Source organism: Chiloscyllium plagiosum, chromosome 5 (assembly GCF_004010195.1).
Source record: "Chiloscyllium plagiosum isolate BGI_BamShark_2017 chromosome 5, ASM401019v2, whole genome shotgun sequence".
Taxonomy (NCBI): Eukaryota; Metazoa; Chordata; class Chondrichthyes; order Orectolobiformes; family Hemiscylliidae; genus Chiloscyllium; species Chiloscyllium plagiosum.
Genome location: NC_057714.1, coordinates 121,644,088 through 121,661,053, shown reverse-complemented (window position 1 = coordinate 121,661,053; position 16,966 = coordinate 121,644,088). Strand labels below are relative to the sequence as shown.

General features: G+C 44.1%; 1 protein-coding gene across 6 annotated transcripts in view; it reads right to left on the bottom strand.

Annotated features, from left to right (window-relative positions):
- The window catches only part of zgc:86598 (STKc_CK2_alpha domain-containing protein), an 83,102-nt gene that overhangs the window by 34,025 nt on the left and 32,111 nt on the right, over positions 1–16,966 (bottom strand). For all 6 annotated transcript variants that reach the window (XM_043690952.1, XM_043690958.1, XM_043690955.1 and 3 more), the window contains exons 3-5: positions 15,062–15,173; positions 13,573–13,674; positions 7,332–7,382 (exon numbers count right to left, since the gene is read on the bottom strand). In XM_043690952.1, coding sequence (XP_043546887.1) covers positions 7,332–7,382; positions 13,573–13,674; positions 15,062–15,173 — 265 coding nt within the window. The remainder of the gene's footprint in view (positions 1–7,331; positions 7,383–13,572; positions 13,675–15,061; positions 15,174–16,966) is intronic.

Genomic DNA, 16,966 nt, shown 5'->3' with positions numbered 1-16,966 from the left:
GAGTTTAGAAGGCTGAGAGGGGATCTGTTTGAGACGTATAAGATTATTAAAGGATTAGACACTCTGGAGGCAGGAAGCATGTTTCCGCTGATGGGTGAGTCCCGAACCAGAAGACACAGTTTAAAAATAAGGGGTAGACCACTTAGAACAAAGTTGAGGAGAAACTTCTTCACCCAGAGAGTGGTGGGTGTATGGAATGCTCTGCCCCAGAAGGCTGTGGAGGCCAAGTCTCTGGATATTTTCAAGAAAGAGTTGGATAGAGCTCTTAAGGATAGTGGAATCAAGGGTTATGGGGATAAGGCCGGAACAGGATACTGATTGAGGATGATCAGCCATGATCATAATGAATGGTGGTGCTGGCTCGAAGGGCAGAATGGCCTACTCCTGCACCTATTGCCTCATCCAATTCAGAATTAAAAGCTTGTCTACATGGTCACCGTTAGACTCTGTGCATTGTTGTAAAAACCTATGTGGTTCTTTCAGGAAGGAAATCTGCTGTCCTTCCTGGTCTGGCCTACATCCAACTCCAGACCCACGGCAACGTGGTTGTCTCTTAGTTGCCCCCTGGGCAATTAGGGAAGGGCTACAAAAGGTTGGCCTGGCCAGAGTTACTCACATCCCATTAACAAATTTATAAAATAAAGCAATTTATTCCAGAGAACTATCAGGTAATAGGTTACAGGAGTGAAAACAAAATAAGGAACCTTTGTACAAATCCATTAGAAAGACAGTAAAAACTGCACAAAATCGTAGGTGGTCTGGTCCAAATACAAAATACTTTGCGAAAGGGCAAAACCTTTAAACTCAGGAGGCACAGGGACAGAGAGTGGACATCTGGAAACTTATACTTTCTCAGTCACCCTCAACTGATGGAGCAGAGTGCTGAAGGTGGTCAAGGGGACCATCATCTTCCAGCCCATTTCGGGGAAAATGAGACCTAGATTGCACTACATGACTGTGGTCTCCAGTTCATAAAAAGGAAGCTCCACAAAACAAAACATTTACAAAAATAACATCAAGACTGAGAAATGACCATTGAGTGTTTGACCCCAGGAAAAATAAAACCGATTTATTTATTGTCAGATGTATTTTATTACAAAACACAGTGAAATGTGCTGCGTAGTGTCACCACACTCTGGCACCACCTTAGAAACAGAAAAATAAACCAAAACATAGAAATAAAAGGCACAAAAATAAAGAAACAACATTCAACTTTACATGAGAGGTAAGTGGGAGGATTTCCCAAAGTTTGATGTGTCAGCTGACAGTAATACATAATGTCAGCTAGTTACTGAGACAGGCTGTATGGCCAACCGATGTCTGCTAGGGTCTATACTTTACCCAAGTCTCATCCCTGTTTCCACCCACCTAATCTGTTCTTTCCTCCTTCGTGTATCATCTTTACCTCAATCTATCCCGTGCAATCCACATTCTCACCACTCCTTGAGCAACAAAGTTTTTCCTGAATTTCTGCTTGGATTTATTTGACTGGATTATTAACATGAGACCTTGCCTCAAATATATTATCTTCCCCACATTTATCCTAATGAGCCCCACTGAACTCTAAAACGTCTCTATCCAATTACCTCTCATGTAAAGTTGAATGTTGTTTCTTTATTTTTGTGGATTTTCAGAATCTACATTTTTGATGAAGTCCCACATAAGATGTAATTATGTAATAATTAAAGCATAGAGATTGGAGGCAATAATTTGGCATGGAGCGAGAATTGGTTAGCAGGCAGGAAACAGAGAAGGAATAATCGGGTCTCTTTATGGACTGGAAGGTGGTGAGAAGTAGGGCCTATATGATTCAGGGTTTAGACCCCAGCAATGTATCCATAACAATTTCTATAGGGGAAATCAAATGTAATATTCCCAAGACTGCTGATAACACAAAACAAAGTGTGACTGAGAGTTGTCAGGAAGAGTCTTTAAGGTGAATTTGACAAACTGAGTAAGTAGGAAAATATATGGCAGACTAATATAATGTCAATACATGTGAAATTATCTATTTCAGTAGGAAAGAAGAGTGGCAGAGTATTATTTAAATGTTGATAGATTAGGAAATAATGATGTACAAAAGGGACCTGGGTGTCCTTGTACACCAGTCACTGGAAGTAACCATGCACGCACAGCAAGTAGTTAAGGAGGCAAGTTGGATGTGGGCCTTTATTGCTAGAGGATTTCAAGCAAGGAAGTGCCTTGGTGTGAACACCATGTATTGTGGAGATGAGCATTGCGTGCCGTTTTGATTTACTTATCCAAGAAAAGATACATAGAGCAAGTGCAGCAGAGATTCACCAAACTAACTCCTAGAACACAGAACATTACAGCACACTACTGGCCCTTCTGCCCTCAATGTTGTGCTGACCTGTGGAACCTACACTATTGCACTCTCGTCCATACCTATCCAATGATCATTAAAATGCTGTTAAAGTTGGCGAGTCTACTTCTGTTGCAGGCATGGTGTTTCATACCCCTACTACTGAGTAAAGAAACTACCTCTGACATCTGTCCTATATCTATCACCCCTCAATTTAAAGCTACGTCCCCTCGTGCTAACCATAACCCCCATCTGAGTAAAAAGCCTCTCCCTGTCCACCCTATCTAACCCTCTGATCATCTTGTGTGTCTCAATTGAGTCACCTCTCAACCTTCTTCTCTCTAATGAAAATAGCCTCAAGTCCCTCAGCCTTTCCTCATAAGACCTTCCCTCCATACCAGGCAACATCCTAGTAAATCTTCTCTGAACCATTTCTAAAGATTCCACATCCTTCCTGTAATGCGGTGACCAGAACTGTACACAATACTCCAAGTGTGGCTGCACCAGAGTTCTGTACAGCTGCAGCATGACCTCATGGCTCGAAACTCAATCCCTCTATCAATAAAAACTAACACACCGTATGCCTTCTTAACAACCTTATCAACCTAGGTGGCAACTTTCAAGGATCTATGTACATGGACACTGAGATCTCTCTGCTCATCTACACTACCAAGAACCTTACCATTAGCCCAGTACTTTGTATTCCTGTCACTCCTTCCAAACTGAATCACCTCACACTTTTCCACATTAAACTCCATTTGCCACCTCTCAGCTCAGATCTGCAGCTTATCTATGTTCTTCTGTAAGCTGCAACATCCTTCAGCACTACTCTAACGACCTTAGTGTCACCGCAAATTTACTAACCCATCCTTCTATGCCCTCATCCAGGTCTTTTATAAAAATGACAAACAATTATGGACCCAAAATAGATCCTTACAATACCCCACTAGTAAGTGAACTCCAGGATGAATATCAACCACTATCCTCTGTCTTCTTTCAGCTAGCCAATTTCTGATCCAAACCGCTAAATTGCCCTCAATCCCATGCTTACATGGTTTGTGTAATTGCCTACCTTATCAAACACCTTACTGAAATCTATATACATCACGTCAACTGCTTTAACCTCATTAATCTGTTTGGTCACCTTCTCAAAGAAAGGTGAAAATCTTCCTGGGACGGCAATTTTTATCTGAGGAGAGACAGAGTTGACTGGGCCGGTGACCACTGGAGTTCAGGAGAATGAAAGCAGATGTCATACATCAATGTAATTCTGACAGGACCAGACAGACAGGGGGAACATTGTCCCTGCATCCTGTGTCGGGAGTCTAGAATAATGGACACAGTCTCAGGATACAGGTTAAGCTATTTAGGAAAGAGAGGAGGGAAAATGTCTTCACCCAGAGTATGGATAACCTGTGGAATTCTTTGCCATGTTGAACTGTGAAAGCCAAGTCATTGAATATATTCAAGAAAGAGACAGATTTCTAGACACTAAAGGCATCAAGGGGTATAAGGAGGGAGCAGAAGTATGGTACTGAGATAGAAGATCATGTTGATGAATGGGCCAAATGGCCCACTCCTGCTCCTAGTCAAAAAGGTTTTAAAACTACACACAATGCTTCAGATGTGGTCTCAATAATGTGCTGCCCAACTGTTACTAAAAACTCCAACTTCAAACCACAATCATAGCATTTAAAAAATGATCACAAGCATTGTCCAGAGCAATGACAAACAGCTGGAATTCAGTCAGAGTCACTTTGACTGTGACATTGTCATAAGGATCACATTCTCAGAATAACGGGTTGAACATTCAAGTTGGAGATGAGGACGAACACATTCCCTCAGAAGGCAGCAAATCTGTGGAATTCTTTACCTCAGAGGGCTGCTGAGGCTGGAGGGGTCATTAAGTACATCATGGCTGAGATAGTCAGTTTGTTAATCAGGAAGGGAATTGAGGATGATGGGGAAAAGGCAGGAGAATGAAAGTGAGGATTTTCGGATCAGCCGTGATCTCATTGAAAAAATACGGAGGTATGGCATTGAGGGTGAGTTGGAGGTTTGGATTAGGAGTTGGCTGGCTGGAAGACGACAGAGGGTAGTAGTTGATGGCAAAGGTTCATCTTGGAGTGCCGTCACTAGCAGTGTTCCGCAAGGATGTGTTTTGGGACCATTGCTGTTTGTCATTTTTATAAATGACCTGGAGGAGATTTCTTCACTCAGCATGATGCACCTATGGAATTTGCTACTTCAGAATGGTAGACCACTGAGTATATGGCGTACTGGCTTTTATTGGTAGAGGAATTGAGTTCCGGAGTACTGAGGTCATGTTGCAGTTGTATAAGACTCTGGTGCGGCCGCATCTGGAGTATTGTGTGCAGTCTTGGTTGCCATACTATAGGAAGGATGTGGAGGCACTGGAACGTGTGCAGAGGAGGTTTACCAGGATGTTGCTTGGTATGGTAGAAAGATCGTATGAGGAAAGGTTGAGGCACTTGGGGTTGTTTTCATTGGAGAAAAGAAGGTTTAGGGGTGACTTGATAGAGGTGTACAAGATGATTAGGGGTTTAGATAGGGTCGACAGTGAGAATCTTTTTCCACGTATGGAGTCAGCTATTACAAGGGGGCATAGCTTTAAATTAAGGGGGGGGTAGGTATAGGACAGATGTTAGGGGTAGGTTCTTTATTCAGCGAGTCGTGAGTTCGTGGAATGCCCTGCCAGTAGCAGTGGTGGACTCTTCCTCATTATGGGCATTTAAGAGGCATATGGAGGATAGTGGCTAATGTAGGTTAGGTGGGCTTGGATCGGCGCAACATCGAGGGCCGAAGGGCCTGTACTGCGCTGTATTCTTCTATGTTCTATGAAGGACAAAGCAGGCAAAATGGCTGATTTCTGTTGCTATGTTTTATGGTCTTTTAGTGGATCAGATCTAGATTTAGAAACACCATCCAGAACATATCGCCTCCTTCTCCATCTATATTTTTTTGAACGATCTGATTGCGCATTTGCAGCATCCAATAACTAAACTAGACCAAAAGAATCAAGCACAGCACAGCACAGCAGCATGAGTCATTCCACTCTCTGAGAAGGGTTTTTCTCTATTAACTCATCCACACACTCCATTCATTGCAAACATGATCCTTTGGAACACACCCTAAATGATATCAGACCTCCTGGCATACCTACAATCTGGGTGTTACTGCTTTGCAGATGCCACTTGATCTCATCGGTGGTCAAGGATCTGAAAATGTCTCAGACTATATTCATCACACAAGTCACTGGGATGCCTCCTATCACATGCTCCTCGAGATCAGGCTACACCCTTACTTCATTCGCAATTTTATCTTGGACATCCTCATCAGGGTGGAGCCCTTATTATTGAATTCTCACACCAGTTCTTCCACAAACACCAAATTCCTTCACTTTAACACAATTAGTGGATGAGCTAACAAATGATTAGATTCCCTACAGTGTGGAAACAGGCCCTTCGTCCCAACAAGTCCACACCAACCCTCCGAAGAGCAACCCACCTGACCCATTCCCTACATTTACCCCTGACTAATGCACCTAACACTACGGGCAATTTAGCATGGCCAATTCACCTAACCTGCACATCTTTGGACTATGGGAGGAAACCGGAGCACCTGGAGGAAACCCTCGCAGACACTGGGAGAATGTGCAAACTCGACACAGCAGTTGCCCGAGGCAGGAATTGAACCCTGGTCCCTGGCGCTGGGAGGCAGCGTGGTAACCACTGAACCACCATGCCGCATTCATGTTATGAATTTTAGCTCAAGACCACCTTTGTACTTTCTTCCATTTTACTGGAGGCCCAATTCTACTTGCTGTTTGACTCATACAGTTGCTAGATTGAAGCATCTTAAACTCATGTGCATCATCGTGGCAATACCTGGTCTATTCCCGGGACCAACGTGGAAGCTGAGTAAAACATGCCTATCAGAGGTGAGAAACTGTAACCAACTCCTAATGTGAGCATCTTTTCATAGCAGGAAGTGGTAGAACAGCAAGTAGAAGAACCAATGAGTTGAGATCTCCTTAAGTGTGAAATCTTTAACAGGAATCTCCAGATTTTAAGGCCAGCCCTACTTTTTGCTTTCTCCATAAAATGCAGGGAGAGAAGGATATGGAGCTATCCTTCTCGAAAGCAAAGGGGAACAGCTGCAAGGGAACAGTATTAGGTTTCACGTCACACACCATTCCAATGTGAAACAATATCTTCAAACCTTCACCATGGCTGGGTTACACTGGAACTCCATCCTGAACAGCAACGTGGGTGTAACTACACCACAGGAACTACAGCTGCTCAGGAAGAATCTGCCGAGAATTTCTTCCGAAAGATTTTCAAATGTTGTTTGTCACATTTATGAGAGATCATAGCTTTGTAGCTCCCTTTGACTCAGCTAGGAAAATTACCAGCCTGAAATCAAATCAGCTTTGTAAGAAAGAAAATTTTAATACATTCAAGGGATGGGGGCATCACTAGATAGGAGAGGATTTACTGCCCTGGAGCTAGTGGTAGTGAGCTGCCTTCTCGAACTGCTGCAGTTTATGTGCTGTAGGTAGACACACAGTCTGGATGGTGGGTGAATGCCAGGATTTTGACCCAGTGACACTGAAGGAGTGGTGATATATTTCCAAGTCTGGATAGTGAGTGGCTTGGAGGGGAACTTGTAGGCATTCTTATATATCTGCTGTCTTTGTCCTTCTAGATGGTATATTCCCAGTAAGGGAAGGTGCTAGCCTGGGTGAGATAACACAGTGTGTCTTGTAGATAATGTGCATCAGTGGTGGAGGGAGGGAATATTGAAGGAAATAGACTATGGAATGCCTTTGTGAGATTACTTTTGAACTGCAAAATTGAATTAGCACAAAGATGGGTAAATGGGCTCAATCTGTGCAATGAGTTTCTACCTACAACCATACCTTGGTCAATAATTACGAGATAATTCCTGCAACCACCTCTTCAAAACAATTCATAACTTAACTCACCTTGAAGTCGGTGTTGTTTACATGTTCAAATACCAGTGCAGGCGTCCGAGACTGAGAAAGGCCCATTCCAAGGCATGGAAAGAAAAGAAAGAAGTTTTTAGTCCGGTGTTTAATTAAATTAGATATATTTAGAGAAAAGCATGACCTGCATTTCCATGTACTGTATGTCCAAATATACTCACTGGAGTGTTGGAGAACGAGAAGGGATTCAGATGAAACATTTCAGGTTCTAAGGGAATTTCATACAGCGCAGTACAGGCCCCTCAGCCCTGGATGATGTGTCGACCTGTGAAACCAATCTGAAGCCCATCTAACCTACACTATTCCATTATCATCCATGTGTTTATCCAATGACCATTTAAATGCCCTTGAAGATGGCAAGTCTACTACTGTTGCAGTGTGTTCCACGCCCCTATTACTCTCTGAGTAAAGTAACGAGCTCTGATATCTGTCCTATATCTAACACCCCTCAATTTAAAGCTATGTCCCCTCGTGCTAGCCATCACCATCCGAGGAAAAAGGCTCTCACTGGCCACCCTATCTAAACCTCTGATCATCCTGTATGCCCCCAAGTCACCTCTCAACCTTCTTCTCTCTAATAAACACAGCCTCAAGTCCCTCAGCCTTTCCTCAAAAGACCTTCCCTCCATACCAGGCAACATCCTGGTATTTCTCTTCTGCACCCTTTCCAAAGCTTCCACATCCTTCCTATAATGCGCCAACCAGAACTGTATGCAATACTCCAAGTGTGGCCACACCAGAGGTTTGTACAGCTGCAACATGACCTCATGGCTCTGAAACTCAATCCCTCTACCAATAAAAGCTAACAATTCTATCAACATGGGTGGCAACTTATCTGAGGTTGAGAGGTGACTTGGGGGCATACAGGATGATCAGAGGTTTAGATAGGGTGGCCAGTGAGAGCCTTTTTCCTCGGATGGTGATTTAGTAAAGGGAGGTCATGCCTGACAAACCTGTTGGAATTTTTTGAAGAGGTAACAAGTAGGTTAGACCAGGGAAACCCAGTGGATGTGGTCTATCTAGACTTTCAAAAGGCCTTTGATAAGGTGCCACACGGGAGGCTGCTGAGCAAGGTGAGGGCCCATGGTGTTCGAGGTGAGCTGCTGGGATGGATTGAGGATTGGCTGTCTAACAGAAGGCAGAGAGTTGGGATAAAAGGTTCTTTTTCAGAATGGCAGCCGGTGACGAGAGGTGTCCCGCAGGGTTCGGTGCTGGGGCCACAGCTGTTCACATTATATATTAACGATTTGGATGAGGGAACCGGGGGCATTCTAGCAAAGTTTGCCGATGATACGAAGTTAGGTGGACAGGAAGGTAGTACTGAGGAAGTGGGGAGGCTACAGAAGGATCTAGACAGGTTGGGAGAGTGGTCCAGAAAATGGCTGATGGAATTTAACGTGAGCAAGTGCGAGGTCTTGCACTTTGGCAAAAAGAATAAAAGCATAGACTACTTACTAAATGGTGAGAAAATTAATAAAGCAAAAGCACAAAGGGATCTGGGAGTGCGAGTCCAGGATTCTCTAAAGGTAAACATGCAGGTTGAGTCCATGATTAAGAAAGCGAATGCAATGTTGTCTCTTATCTCAAGAGGGTCGGAATATAAAAGCAGAGATGTACTACTAAGACTTTATAAAGCTCTGGTTAGGCCCCATTTGGAGTACTATGTCCAGTTTTGGTCCCCACACCTCAGGAAGGACATACTGGCACTGGAACGTGTCCAGCGGAGATTCACACGGATGATCCCTGGAATGACAGGTCTAAAATATGAGGAATGGCTGAGGATACTGGGATTGTATTCGTTCTACAACTCAATGAAGTCCAGTTGAAGGCCGAGATTGATAGATTCTTGTTGTCTAGAGGAATTAAGGGCTACGGGGAGAACGCTGGTAAGTGGAGCTGAAATGCGCATCAGCCATGATTGAATGGCGGAGTGGACTCGATGGGCCGAATGGCCTTACTTCCACTCCTATGTCTTATGGTCTAACTTCTAGGAATCTATGTACATGGGTACTGAGATTTCTCTACATTACCAAGAATCTTACCATTCGCCCAGTACTCTGTATTCCTGTTACTCCTTCGAAAGTGAATCACCTCTCACTTCTCCACATGAAACTCCATTTGCCACCTCAGCCCAGCTCTGCAGCTTATCAATATCCCTCTGTAAGCTGCAACACCCTTCGTCACTATCCGCAACTTCTCCAACTTTAGTGTCACCTGCAGATTGACTTACCCATCCAGGTGCCCTCATCCAGGTCATTTATAAAAATGACAAACAGCAGTGGGCCCAAAACAGATCCTTGTGGTACCCCACTAGTAACTGAACTCCAGGATGAATATTTCCCATCAACCACCACTCTCTGTCTTCTTTCAACTAGCCAATGTCTAATCCGAACCACTAAATCACCCTCAATCCCTTGCTTCCATATTTTGTGCAATAGCCTACCGTGGGGAACCTTATCAAATGCCTTGCTGAAATTCATATACACCACATCAACCGCTTTACCCTCATCTATCTGTCACTTTCTCAAAGAATTCAATCAGGTTTGTGAGGCACGACCTGCCCTTCATAAAATTGTGTTGACTATCCCTAATCAAATTGTTCCTTTCTATATGATTATAAACTCTATTGCTTGTAATTCTTTCCAAAACATTTTCCCCCAACCAAAGGAAGGCTCACTGGTCTATAATTACCAGGGTTGTCTCTACTCCCCTTCTTGAACAAGGGAACATTTGCTAACTTCCACTATTCCTGTAGACAATGACAACATAATATTCAAAGCAAAAGGCTCTGCAATCTCCTCATTAGTTTCCCAGAGAATTCTAGGATAAATCTCATCTGGGCGAAAGTGAGGACTGCAGATGTTGGAGATCAGACTCAAGATTAGAGTTGTGCTGAAAAAGCACAGCAGGTCAGGCAGCATCCGACAAGCAGGAGAATCGACATTTCAGGCAAAAGCCTGATTTTCCTCCTGCTCGGATGCTGCCTGACCTGCTGTGCTTTTCCATCGCCATTCTAATCTTGACTCTAAATCCCATCTGGCCCAGGAGATTTATCTATTTTCACACTTTCTAGAATTGCTAACACCTCCTTGTGAATCTCAAGCCCATCTAATCTAGTAGTCTGTTTCTCAGTATCCTCAACAACACTGTCTTGTTCCTGTATGAATACTAATGAAAAATATTCATTTAGCATCTCTCCTACCTCTTCAGACTCCACGCACAACTTCCCACTATTGTCCTTGACTAGCCCTAATCTTACCCTCGTCTTTCTTTTATTCCTGACATACCTATAGAAAGCTTTAGGGTTTTCCTTGATCCAACCTGCCAAAGACTTGTCATTACCCCTCCTGGCTCTTAGTTCTCTCTTTAGGTCTTTCCTGGCTAACTTGCAACTCTCAAGAATCCTAACTGAGCTTTCATGTCTCATCCTAACATAAGCCGCCTTCTTCCTCTTGACAAGAGATTCAACTTCTTTAGTAAACCACGGTTCCCTTGCGCGACCACTTACTGCCTGCCTGACAGGAACATACTTATCAAGGACCCGCAGTAGCTGTTCCTTGAACAAGCTCCACATTTCAATTGTGCCCATCCCTGCAGTTTCCTTCCCCATCCTCTGCATCCTAAATCTTGTCTAATTGCATCATAATTGCCTTTCCCCCAGCTATAACTCTTGCCTTACAGTAAGTATATACCTATCCCTTTCCATCACTAAAGTAAATGTAACCGAATTGTGGTCACTGCCACCAAAGTGCTCACCTACCTCCAAATCTGACACCTGGCCAGGTTCATTACTCAGTACCAAATCCAATGTGGTCTCGCCTCTTGATGGCCTATCTATATACTCCAGCATCTGCAGTACCCACTTTTTCCTGTCTACATACTGTCAGGAAACCCTCCTGCACATATTGGACAAAAATTGACCCATCTAAAGTACTCAAACTATAGCGTTTCCAGGCAATATTTGGAAAGTTGAAGTCCCCCATAACATACTCCAGCATCTGCAGTACCCACTTTTTCCTGTCTACATACTGTCAGGAAACCCTCCTGCACATATTGGACAAAAACTGACCCATCTAAAGTACTCAAACTGTAGCGTTTCCAGGCAATATTTGGAAAGTTGAAGTCCCCCATAACAACTATCCTGATACTTTCGCTCCTATCCAGAATAATCTTTTCCTCTACATCTCTGGAACTATTCAGAGGCCTACAGAAAACTCCAACAGGGTGACCTTGCCTTTCCTCTTTTTAACCTCAACCCATACTACCTCAGTATACAAGTCCTCAAAGCCACCATAATACTGTAACAATAGCACACCTCCCCCTCTTTCACCACCTTCCCTGATCTTACTGAAACATTTAAAACTGGAACCTGCAACAACTATTACTGTCTCTTCTTTACCCATGTCTCCAAAATGGCCACAACATCAAAGTCCCAGGTACCAGCCCATGCTGCAACTTCACCACCTTATTCTGGATGCTCCTGGCATTGAAGTAGACTCACTTCAAACCACCTTCCTGCCTGCTGGTACACTCCCGCGACCTTGAAATCTTATTCATGACCTCAGTACTCTCAACCGCCTGTACACATTCAGGTTTCATAAAGTAGATACTGAGAGGCATTTACAAAAGCATTCTGAGCCAATGTTAAACAGGTTGGGATTCTGCACAAATTACTTTAGAACAATGACAGGCGACCTCAGAGTATCACATCAGAGTCCAGAGGGGCTTGATGGGGTAAATGCTGAGAGGATGTTCCCCCTCATGGGAGAGTCGAGGACCAGAGGGCACAGTCTCAGAACAAAGGGGCAGCGATTTAAGACTGAGATGACGAGGAATTTCTTCTCTCAGAGGGTTGAGTCTCTTTGGAAATCCTTGCCACAGAGAATGTGGGAGCAGAGTTCTTCTGTATATTTAGGACTAAGATTGATGACATCTTGATTAGTTGGGGAATGGAGGGATAAGGGGAAAGGGCAGGAAAGTGGATGTGAGGAATGTGGGATCAGCCATGATCCTATTGAATGACGCAGCAGGTTCGAGGGGCCGAATGGCCTACTCCTGTTCCTTCTGGTCTTATAGTTATATGAACACCAGGAGGATCACAAACCAGGATGTTATAAACATATGAGTTAGGGCCACTCAGCCCTTCCAGCCTGGCTCCACTATTCGATAAGATCATGCTGACCTGATTACTCCACATTCCCACCTAGTCCAAATAACCTTTCAACCCCTTGCTTACCAATAATCGATCTCTGCTTTTCAAGTACTTAAAGGCTCTGCTATTATCACTTTTTGAGGAGGCAAAGATTCACATCCCTTGGAGATTTTTTTTTCCTTCATCTGTCTTAAATGGGCAACCTTTTTTTTTTAAAAGTGACCCCGAGAATCTCCCAATGGAGGAAACATTCCAAACAGCAGACTGGCCAAAGAAGTAAAATCCCAGGGGATACAGGGCAACATGTCAAATTGGATCCAAAGCTGGGTTAATGCCAGGAAACGAATACTAATAATCGATGGCTGTCCATGCGAATAGAAAGCTGTTTCAGGTGGTGTTTTGTAGGGCTCAGTGTTGGGTCCCCTGCTGGTTTTGGACACAGTAATGATCTGGATTTGAACATGGGGAGTACAGTTGGGAAATTTGTGGATGACAAAAAATTAGTTGCATAATGCAGAGGATAGGTGCAGGCGCCAAAATAATAGAAGACTGGAATTCAACTGTGGTACGGGTGAGGTAATGCATTTAGGTAAACAGTAAAAGGGAAAACACAATAAACAGTAATATACTGAGGGGGTAGATAAAGTGAGAGATCTTACCATGCAATAGCACAAGTTCCTAAAAGTAGCAGCACAGGTATGAGAGGTATAGAATGCTCTCCTTCATTGGTGAAGGTACAGAATATAGAAGTACGTATATAATGATGAAACTGTATAAGACAGTGGTGAGGTCACAACTGGAGTATTGTGCACAGTTCTGGTCACATTACAGGAAGGATGTATTTGCCCTGGACAGAAGCCAGAGAAGGTTTACAAAAGTGTGGCCAAAGCTGGAGAATTGTAGCTACGAGGAGAGATTGAGTTGTTTTCTTTGGAACAAAGTAGGCCAAGGGGTGACATGATACGAAAGACCCGCGATGGTTGGAATGCAGACAACAACCCTGGTTTCTCAGCCTGCTGTGAACCCAGAGACTTTAGGAAAAGCCTCTTGATAACGTTCAGTACTCACCACTGGGTCTTTTACTATGTCTAGCAGGTTTATGATGTTGGGGCCCCCACGCAAGTTCTCTAAAATTTTTATCTCTCGCTTTATTTTCTTCTTTTTTACAGGCTGTGGAAGCAAAGAATTCAGTCAGCATTTGCACAGGATTCACAAAACAAGCAGAACTTACATTAAATAAAAACTGAAATAACTGTGAATGCTGTAAATCAGAAACAAAAACAGAAGTTGCTGGAAAAGCTCAGCAGGTCTGGCAGCATCTGTGAAGAGAAATCAGATCAGTTCTAAGGAAGGGTCACCAGACCTGAAATATTAACTCTGATTTTTCTTCACAGATACTGCCAGACTTGCTGAGCTTTTCCAGCAACTTCTGTTTTTGTTCGAGTTTAAATTTAACCCTGCTGAAAAAAGACACGTTTCTGAAGCTTGTGTCTTACACTCATTCAGGACTAACAACGAGAACGGCAATTTTCAAACAATCACAGCTACTCTTAACTACTGAAGGGAAGGGTGCTTATTGGTTGACAAATCAATTCTAATTGCTGCTACTTTCTCTTTGGCCAATCTGAAGACTCCCCAAATCCCAGGTAATACAAGCACTGAATACACACAAAAAGCCCTTCTCTGCAAACAAAAGCACATGTTCATGCTTTGCATCATATCAGAGACCACGGGAACTTCTCATCCAGTGCATAAGCCTACAGCAGCTACTAGAGTAATGGTATGGCTACAGATCCCATTCCTCAGTATTGGCACAGTGGCTCAGTGGTTAGCAGTGCTGCCTCACAGCACCAGGGACCCGGGTTCAATTCCTAGCTTAGGTGACTATGGATTACTGTGGAGTTTGCACATTCTCCCCGTGTCTGCGTGGGTTTCCTCCAGGTGCTCTGGTTTCCTCCCACGATCCAAAGATGTGTAGGTTAGGTGAACTGGCCTTGCTAAATTGCCCGTAGTGTTCAGGGATGTACGAGTTAGGTGCATTAGTCAAGAGTAAATGTAGAATGATAGGTTAGGGTAATGGGTCTCGGTTGGTTACTGTTTGGAGGGTCAGCGTGGACTTGTTGGGCCTAATGGCCTGTTTCCATACTGTAGGGATTCTATGATTATCGTCACTGCTGGCTAACCAACAGGTATTGTGGCAGACTAATCCACAGGAGATTCCCCAGGTAAAAACAATGACTGCAGATGCTGGAACCAGATTCTGGATTAGTGGTGCTGGGAAAGCACAGCAGTTCAGGCAGCATACCTGTATTCCTGATGAAGGGCTTTTGCCCGAAACGTCGATTTTACTTCTCCTCGGATGCTGCCTGAACTGCTGTGCTTTTCCAGCACCACTAATCCAGAAACAGGAGATTCCCCACTCTATCCCCAGCCCTTTCTGGGCAACAGCAAGACAGAGAGGGAAATCACTGAGAACATCAAGAGGGCAAATTAAAACACGAGGAACGAGAAACAGATAGTTACAGTCATTTAGTGCTGTTAGACAATTAACACCCACCTTCAGTATTTTGACCACTACTTTCTCATTATTTGTGATGTTGATGGCTTCAAAGACTTCACTGTACTTTCCACGACCTAATTTCCGAACTAATTGATAATCGTCTTGATTGCTGTGAGAAAACAAAACAACATTCAAATGAGTGGTCAGTCAGTCACTGGTCACCACCCTGAGCTGTCACGTTGCAGCTATATGGGACAGTGGGAGAATAGGTCAGAGATCTCTGCAGTTATCACTCGTTCTGCGTAAAAGCCTCCTGCTTGACAGCTCCAGCACTCAGTTGCTGGTACTGAAAGGGACAGCAGAAAGGTGTGGGGGACAAGTTTAGTTCAGTTGGCTGGAAGGCTGATTCATGTTGCAGAGTCACACCAGCAGTGTGAGTTCAATTCCCATACTGGCTGGTGCTATCACGAAGGCCTCATGTGGGAGAGTGCATGTGAGCTCAGTTTGCAGGCAGGCGGGGGATTGGTGCCCAAGGGGAAAGGCAGGAGTGGGGCACGGATGGCTGTGCCTGTACATCATTGGCTAGGCCAGCATTTGTTGCCCATCCCTAATTGCCCAGAGGGTATAAGACTATGAGACATAGGAGCAGAAATTAGGCCATTCAGCCCATCGAGTCTGTTCTGATATTCAATCATGGCTGATACATTTCTCAGGGGAAAATCAGGACTGCAGATGTTGGAGATCAGAGTCGAGAGTGTGGTGCTGGAAAAGCACAGCAGGTCAGGCAGCATCCGAGGAGCAGGAGAATCAATGTTTCAAGCACAAGCTCTTCATCAGGAACTTATGCTCAAAATGTGAATTCTCCTGCTCCTCGGATGCTGCTGTGTTTTCCCAGCGCCACACTCTCGACTCTGGTGCATTTCTCAACCACATTTTCCTTCTTTTTCCCCGTAACCCTTGATCCCCTTGACAATCAAGAACCTATCTGTCTCAGTCTCAAATATACTCAATAATAATGTGACTCCACAGCCTTCTGTGGCAGTGAATTCCATAGATTCCCCACTCTCTGGCTGAAGAAGTTTCTCCTTATCTCCATTCTAAAAGGTCATCTCTTTACTCTAAGCTGTGCCCTTGGGTCCTCATCACTCCTACCAATTGAAACATCTTCCAAACAACCACTCTGTCCAGGCCATTTGGTATTCTTCAAGTTGCAATTAGATCCCCCCCTTCCCATCCTTCTAAACTCTGAGCATAGACCCAGAACTCCTCAAATGTTCCTCATATGTTAAGCTTTTCATTCCTGGGACCTCCTCTGAACACACTCTTGGGCCAGTATATCCTTCCTGAGATATGGGGCCCAAAACTGCACACAATACTCCAAATGTGGATTAAAGTCAGTTAAGAGTCAACCACTTTGCTGTGGGTCTGGAGTCACATGTAGGCCTGACCAGGTGAGGACGGCAGTTTCCTTCCCTAAAGGGCATTAACAAACCAGGTGGAGCTTTCCCCAGAATTGACAATAGATTCATGGTCGTCATTAGACTTGTTACTCCAGGTGTTTATCGAATTCAAATTCCAGCATCTGCCATGGTAGGATTCAAATCCCGGTCACCAGAACGTTTCCTGGGTCAACCACGCAGCGATACTAAAACTAGGGGGTGGATGTGGGTGAGAGTGTGGGCGCACAAGAGGAAAGTGGGGGAGAAAATCGCTGGGTAATTGGGAGCAGCCAAGTTACAAAAATTAGCAACCTGAGATTGGGGTATTCGATTGGTATTAATCAGAGATTAATTAATTGTGAGAAGACAAAGAGAGGGAATAATCAGGTTCCTTTTACAGGTTGTAACCAGTTATGGATAGCAATAGGAGGCCTCGGTTGAACACACACACACACACACACACACATACAGCGAGAGAGAGGGAGATAGGGATGGGGGGGGGGGGGAATAGAGAGAGAGAGAG